This window comes from Otolemur garnettii, unplaced genomic scaffold, assembly GCF_000181295.1.
Source record: "Otolemur garnettii isolate 467f Iridium unplaced genomic scaffold, OtoGar3 scaffold00155, whole genome shotgun sequence".
Classification (NCBI taxonomy): Eukaryota; Metazoa; Chordata; class Mammalia; order Primates; family Galagidae; genus Otolemur; species Otolemur garnettii.
Window position 1 is genome coordinate 605,546 of NW_003852550.1, and position 8,226 is coordinate 613,771.

An 8,226-nucleotide genomic window follows, 5' to 3' on the forward strand; every position below is an offset into this window, starting at 1 on the left:
TCACTTGAGCCCAGGAGTTGGAGGTTACTTTGAGCTGTGATGCCACGGCACTCTACTCAGGACAGCTTGAGACTCTGTCTCAAAAAAAAAAAAAATCTATATGCTGGGCGGCACCTGTGGCTCAAAAGGATAAGGTGCTGGCTCCTTATGCCAGAGGTGTTGGGTTCAAACCCAGCCCCAGCCAAAAAAAAAAAAAAAAATCTATATGCTAAATTAAAGGGAAATGCCTCATAAAGCAAAAGCAACATTCAAAGCTTTCAGAAAAGGAAGGTACATTTATGTAGCCACACCCTTGATATAGTTGAGTCAACAAACTGTGTCCTTATTGTGCCCAGCAATATGTTGAAAGTTAAGGATATAGACTTAGAGGTAGAGGATGTGGCTACTTTCTGCCCAGAACTAATAATCTAGATAAAGAGAAAGATTAATGTACACGAAGCACTTAGCTGTAATAATCAAATGCTAGGTTGATATAGTATGGGTTGCACATCCCTAATCCCAAAATCAGAAATCCAAAATGCTCCAAAATCTGAAAACTTGTAAGTGCTAACACAGTTGCTACATGTGGAAAATTTCACACCTGACCTCATGTGACGGGTCACAGTCAAAAGTGTGTTCTGTGCACAAAAATAATTTAAAATACTATATAAAATTATCTTCAGGCTATGTGTATAAGGTATATATGACACAAATGAATTTCCTGTTTAGACATGAATCCCATCCTTAAGATAACTCATGTGTATGCAAAATAAAAAATCCCCCAAAATATGAAATCTGAACCACTTGTGATCCCTCAAGCATTTCATATAAGGGATGCTCAACTTATATAGACTTTAAGTGCTATAAGTATTCAGAGAAAAGGGAAAGCATTATTACTTAGGGTTGCCAGTGAGGATTTCATGGGGGAAGTGAGTCTTAAAGAAAATGTAGCATCTGGATTAGCTGGACTGGGCTAGAAGGTTTTCATTATCATTTCTTGGTAAAAAGATAATTGCTTATCAGAGATCCTAAGGGAGAAATTAGCTAGTCGTTTAAGACAATAGTGAACTTTGTTCTAAAAAGTAGGAGGAGATATAATTAGGTAATTAAAACTGGAACTAATTGGTCAAGAGCCTTGAATTTCACATTGAGGAGTGAAGAATTGTTAAAAAGAAAATCCTCTTTATGACAGTATTTTAATTAATCGAGGTATTATCTTGTTTAAGTATCTAAGATTTTCTTACATAGTAAACAGTATTAGCTAATACTGGGTGTTTTGCTGCATGGTAAGCATTGTTCTAAGTGCTTTATGTGTAAAAATTCATTTAATCTTTACAACAGCCCTTTGTGGTAGGTTCTGTTTTAGCCTTCTTATTTTCCAAATGAGGATGCAGAAAGTTAAGTACTTTACTTGCTCAAGTTGACACAAGTAAGCAATAGAACCAGGATTCAAACCCAGACAGTCCCTGGTACCAGATCCTACATTCTTATCTCCTATACATGCAGCCTTACAAAGGAAGTATGTAAGTGCTTCAGATAAGTTGTAAGATTTGAACAATTAAAGCTGACAACTCTTTTATTGAAAGATAATTATCTTAAACACTGCTCACATTGGCATACTATAATCTCTTCATCCTAAATATATTTTTTCTTTAAGAAAATTTCTATAAGGACTCTTTGGGCTAGGAAATTTTTAAAAATAAATTCATTAGTTTATTATATGAAGTGATATTGATTTATTTATCTCTTTTAAGCAATAACCTTTCTCTTACACAGGGCTTCTGGTTGGAACTCTTGATTCAGTCCTAGACTCTACTGCTAAAGTAGCTCCATTTCGCATCCTGCACCAGACACCAGATTCTCAAGTTTGCTTGTCAATTGCATGTGGTGAGTATGAATTTTTTTTTTTTTTTGTGAGACATGGTTTCACTCTGTTGCCTTGTTAGAGTGTAATGACATTATCATAGATCACTGCAACCTCAAACTGGACTCACGCAATCTTCCTACCTCAGCTTCCCAGGTAGCTGGTACTACAGGCATATGCTATCATGCCTGGCTGATTTTTCTATTTTTAGTAGATGGTTCTTGCTCTTGTTTAGGCTGATCTTCAACTCTTTCTTTTCCTTTTTCTCAAGGTTTTCTTAATAACCTGAATAATCTCATACTCTTGAGCTTAAGTGATCCTCCCACCTTGGCCTCCCAGAGTGCTAAGATTATAGGTGTGAGGCTCTATACCCAGCCCAAGTATGAGTTTTTAAAACATATAATTCAAATTAAATGAGGATACGAAGAAACTGAGTATTTATATTTATTTATACTCCCTAGCTGTTTTGAGATTTAGAAATGAGTTAAATGTGCAAGTTTACATTAAGAGAATAGCAAGACTTCTATTTATTTAAGAAGGTTACAGATTATTAAGGTTTTAAAAAATCCATTGTTGTGGGGGACCTGAAGCATGTGGTCCAGCAGTGCTGATTCTGATCTGATTTTGGTCAGTATTACTGCTGTATGACTCCTTTCTTCAACTTCTGCTACACCCAAATGTTGGGCAAATGGGAACTTCCCCATGAAAATACATTTCATTTCTAATAACTTAGACGAGGAGAATCTGAAGTTAATTGTGAGTTCAAACTTAAAAGTTGTCCCCTAAGAAAGTATAAGCCTAAAAAAGTTTAATGATTTTTATTCAAATACCTACTTTCTCACAAAATGCATTATATCCTTGAACTATGAAGGAATATAGGTAATGCTGTATATTCATTTAAGCCAAGCTAGCTCAGATGCTTCCACAGGTATATAGTGGGTAGAAAAAGACTTAGGACAATTCTTCCTAATAAAGCAAGTCAAAATAGGTGTTTAAAAACCCACATTGACAGTTTGTTACTTTTTTAATGATGATATTATAATGTGGGTGTAAATTAGAATCCCATATATTTCTGGCCTTAATATTGAAAGACTGCTTTTCTCTCCTCCCTCTCTTCTGAAATAGATAATGCTTTAAAAAAGAACAAAAGCGCATGACTGTAGACACTGCATATGTGTGAAGACACACTGTACAATTAATTTCTTAGATGTGTGGCTTGTGTTTTGTATTTTTATCTATATTTCCTTTAGTTTTGCCTGTCTTTTTTCCTGACTTTATTAAATTGAACACCCATTAAAACTAAATGAAAATGGCATTACACTTGCTGACATGATGAAAATTCTGTAACCTCAAATCTTAATCTGGTTGGTAGAAATTATTTAGAAAAAAAAAGTCCTTTATACTTTAAAAAAATAAAGGATTATATCATTCCCCAAAATTAAACCAATACAGAAATATAGTTGTTACCCACTGATGAAGCTTCCTTCTACCCAAGGAATCAAAATAAAATTCTTAACATTTCACAATAGCTTTTATTTGTGGTTCGTTAAAGAACATTATTATGCTTGGTATGGAAATAAAGTTCTAATATATCATAAAACATACTAAGAAATCAACATGGCTGGTCACAGTGTTGTGTACCTATAATCCTAGACTCCCAGGGAGTCTGAGATGGAAGGATCCCTTGAGCCTAGAAAATTGAGACCAGCCTAGGCAACAAAGCAAGACCCCTGGTCTCTGAAAAAAAAGTTAATATATTTCTTTGGAATGAGATTTGTATAATCCATAATGCTGGGAAGATCTTTAAGGTATGTGAGTGATAGGGAGAGACTTATGACATTGAAATTTTCTTGAAGCCAAAACAAACTAGAGCTAATAATTAATCTGACCTTCTCCAAGCCATCCCAGCATTGATTCAGCAGGCCATATGGATTTAACCTTGCTACAGAGTTTCTAAACTCCTTCCTGAGTTTTTTTGAGTTTACTAGCTTTTTTAATGAGCAAAGGTCTCATGGCATCTGAAGTAAGTAGAGTGAGTGGCCACAGTTGAAATCCATATTTACACCACTTGCATAAGATTGTCATGTGTATGCTGTTTTTAGCCAAACAGGTTGTCCACACAGTACTAACTTATTATTTGAAGACCAAGGGTTGAATTATGTATATGTATTTTCTGATACTCTACATATTCTCTTAAAAGATACTGAAGGGACCAGTTACTGGTTTCTTTTCAGAACTTTTTATCTTTTTTCATGAACCATATTTATTTTTCTCCCCTTTCATTAAATATTTTTATTTTTGTCTATTTATAATGAGAAATAATTGTTCATGCCCACATACAGGGATGAAGTTGAAAATAAATGTAATACCTTTATTTTATGACCATCATTTTTAAAGTAAGCACATTTTAATTTTTTTTAAACTAAGCTTTTAAATATCAAGTACAGTTTTGTTGTGAAATTTTCCTTGAGTGTTTTATTCTCTTACATTGTTATTTAGGAGCCACCAGGGAAGAAATAACCAAGCATTGGGAATGGTTGGAACAAAATATTATGAAGACCTTGTCTGTGTTTGATTCAAATGAAGACATTACAAATTTTGTACAAGGAAAGATAAGAGTAAGTGGCATGGACATATTTTACAGATGGAATACTATCATCTTTGACTTTTTGTGTAAGGATCAAAAGTTGTATGGAAGATCATTGTTTTACTAGCACCTTTCATGATTGGTCGAGCACACATGTGGATGTCAGAATCAGTGCTAAAGAAAACTGTGAAATCAGTTTCTCTTTGGTGCCCTTGTTAGTGCTCTTAGGGACGTTTTCATATCAATATCTTTTGCGCTTTTTTTTTTTTTTGAGACAGAGTTTCACTGTGTTGCCCTCTGTAGAGTCCTATGGCCTCACACCTCACAGCAACCCCAAACTCTTGGGCTTAAGTGATTCTTTTTCCCCACCCTCCCAAGTAGCTGGGACTACAGGCGCCTGCCACAATGTCCAGCTATTTTTTATTGCAGTTGTCATTGTTTAGCTGGCCTGAGCTGGGTTCCAAACTGCCAGACTTGGTGTCTGTGGTTGGCACCGTAACCACTGTGCTATGGGCGCCGAGCCATCTTTTGAGTTTTGAGTTTGAACAAACCCTTTATTAATCCAAAAGAAGATATTTGTCACCTGTATTTATAGTAGCTTTTTTTTTTTTTTGAGACAGAGCCTCAAGCTGTCCCCCTAGATTGGGTGCTGTGGCATCACAGCTCACAACAACCTCCAACTCCTGGGCTCAAGCGAGTCTCCTGCCTCCACCTCCCAAGTAGCTGGGACCATAGGCGCCACAATGCCTGGCTATTTTTTGGTTGCAGCCATCGTTGTTTGGTGGGCCCAGGCTGGATTTGAACCCACCACCTTAGGTGTATGTGGCTGGCGCCTTAGCCACTTGAGCCACAGGTGCTGAGCCTGTAGTAGCTTCTTGTGAAGCATTAGGAAAAAATCTAACTGCAAAACTGAAGAAAATCTGCTCACCTCTGTCCTAAGAGAATTATGTATGTACACACATTTACATATGATATGTACCTTCATAGATACATAAATTTATCTGTAGGTGTCCATGGGGGATTGGTTCCAGCACTCTCTACGGATATCAAAATCCATGGATCTTCAAATACCTTATATAAAATGATGTAGAATTTGCACATAACCTATGCACACCCACCCATACATATACTTTAAATCAAGGGTCCTCAAACTTTTTAAACAGGGGGCCAGTTCACCGTCCCTCAGACTGTTGGAGGGCTGGACTGCGGGCCCCGGGATGAGTCGGCTAAGCAGGACAGGCAGCGGACAGGCAGCGGCGTCAAAAATACCCAGGGGGCCGGATAAATGTCCTAGGCCTGTGGCTGCATGTGGCCCATGGGCCATAGTTTGAGGACGCCTGCTTTAAATCATCTCTAGATAACTTAACAATGCCTAAGCATCACTTCATTTGTGTGAATTCGGTGTGTGACAAACTCAAATTTTGTTTTTAGAAATTTTGTAGGCTTCCCCCCCACACATATTTTTAGTCTCTGATTGGTTGAATCCCCAGATGTAGAACCCATGGATACAGAGGGCTAACTATACAGTTGTGTTCAATCAGCTGTATAAATATATAAGATATATTTTTGTTGATAGGTGATGATGTATTTTCAGAAAATATATTCTCTCTTTTAGGGATTAATTGCTGAAGAGGGAAAATACTCTTTTACAAAAGAAGATGATCCTGAGAAATTTCGAGAAGCCATTTTGAAATTTGAAAAATGTTTTGGTTTGCCAGAGCAGGAGAAGTTAGTGACCTATTATTCATGCAGTTATTGGAAAGGACGGGTTCCTTGTCAAGGTTGGCTTTATCTTAGCACCAACTTTATGAGCTTCTATTCTTTTTTATTGGGATCAGAAAGTAAGTGGTTTCTTTTGTTTACCATGGCTTTGAACTTGCTGTCTATCAACTCTGTGGTGGGGTTAAGTCTTAAGTAAAATAATGGGATTGATATTAGAGATAGCTAAACTGTACATTAAAAAGTTTATTTCAAAGAAATCTTGGTAGAGAAAATAAATATCAAATAAAAAAGTAGAGAAAATAAATATCATCAAATAAAAAAAGTTTATTTCTTCTAGAGAAAGAATCCTTTTAAGACTGATTGTTTAATATAGGAAAAATTAGAAATGTATATAGAATGCTTTGCATATCATGGGAGGTGAATTAATCTGCCATATAATTGCTTTCTATCCCTTGTTATAAACTACCTACTTTGCTTTAGTATGTGTTTTATTTTAATCCTTGTTTTAAACATACTTTATAACAGTGGTTCTCAACCTTCCTAATGCCATGACCCTTTAATACAGTACCTCATGTTGTGGTGACTCCCAACAATAAAATTATTTTCGTTACTACTTTGTTGGGGGTCACTACAACATGAGGAACTGTATTAAAGGGTTGTGGCATTAGGGAGGTTGAGAACCACTGCATTATAAAATATAGTAGCCATAGTACCTAATGGCCCACATCTCACTTCATAGCTACAATGAAGAATCAAATAGTAGTACTATTTTTAGCACACATACAACTTTTATATCAGTAGTTATATAATTCTGTAATTATATAAAGAAACAGATTTAGTTATCAAATCAGAATCTTTTTTGGGGGGACAGAGTCTCACTATGTCACCCTCAGTAGAGTGCTTTGGTGTCACAGCTCACAGCAACCTTGAACTCTTGGGCTCAAGTGATTCTCTTGCCTCAGCCTCTCAAGTAGTTGGGACTACAATGCCCAGCTATTTTTTTGTTGCAGTTTCATTGTTGTTTAGCAGGCTGGGATGGGGTTTGAACCCGCCAGCCTCAGTGCTACGGGCACCAAGCCCAGAATTGTTTTTTAAAAATTACTTAAAGTTGTATGTTCTGAAAATTACCAATTAATTGTATTAATATGTTCGTGGTGATGTTTCACAGTTTTAACTGATCTTGGAATCTAAAGTATTTAGCTATTTATAGCACTTTTTAAGTGGTTAATTATTGTTTCAAAAGACCTGATTAATGATTATAGATTGGTAAATGTATTCATGATCTATGTGTATATGACTTAATAAAAAAAATAAAGAACTTAATCATACCTTTTTATAACTCTTCTTTGCAGTAAAACTCATTATCTCCTGGGATGCAGTCTCAAAACTTGAAAAGACCTCAACTGTCTTACTAACAGAGAGTATTCATGTGTGTTACCAAGGGGAGGATCACTACTTTTCAATGTTTTTACACATTAACAAAACATACTTTATTATGGAACAGCTGGCAAACTATGCCATAAGGAGACTTTATGATAAGGAAACATTTGATGATGACCCGCTTCTTGATGATCCTCTACAAATCACCAAAAGGTATTCAAAGCTTAATTAATATTTGCTTTTTTAAAAAGTACATATTGTTCGACTATAAGAACAATAGCACTGATTAGTATTAAAAGTTAACTCTTCTATGTTGTATGACAATTTTTCTTTGGAGTTGATCATGAGTATTTGTGGTTTTTTGTGAGTTTATTCATAAGCATTTCATAAATAGTATCTTCCTCTCTAGGAAATTTAATTCTAAGAAATAGTAGAAGTTAGGTTTGAAAATTATCTTTTGAGATTCAGATAGGACTTAACCTGGAATACTTTTTTTTTTGAGACAGAGCCTCAAGCTGTCACCCTGGGTAGAGTGCTGTGGCATCATAGCTCACAGCAACTTCTAACTCCTGGGCTTAAGTGATTCTCTTGCTTCAGCTTCCCAAGTAGTTGGGACTACAGGCGCCCGCCACAACATTTGGCTATTTTTTGGTTGTAGTTGTTATTGTTGTTTGGCAGGCCCGGGCTGCATTCA

General features: G+C 36.0%; 1 protein-coding gene across 1 annotated transcript in view; it reads left to right on the plus strand.

The window, feature by feature from the left end:
* TBC1D8B (TBC1 domain family member 8B) overlaps positions 1-8,226 on the plus strand; it is a 64,914-nt gene that overhangs the window by 15,343 nt on the left and 41,345 nt on the right. The window contains exons 2-5 of the mRNA XM_003799719.3: positions 1,756-1,866; positions 4,343-4,461; positions 6,046-6,271; positions 7,505-7,745. Coding sequence (XP_003799767.1) covers positions 1,756-1,866; positions 4,343-4,461; positions 6,046-6,271; positions 7,505-7,745 — 697 coding nt within the window. The remainder of the gene's footprint in view (positions 1-1,755; positions 1,867-4,342; positions 4,462-6,045; positions 6,272-7,504; positions 7,746-8,226) is intronic.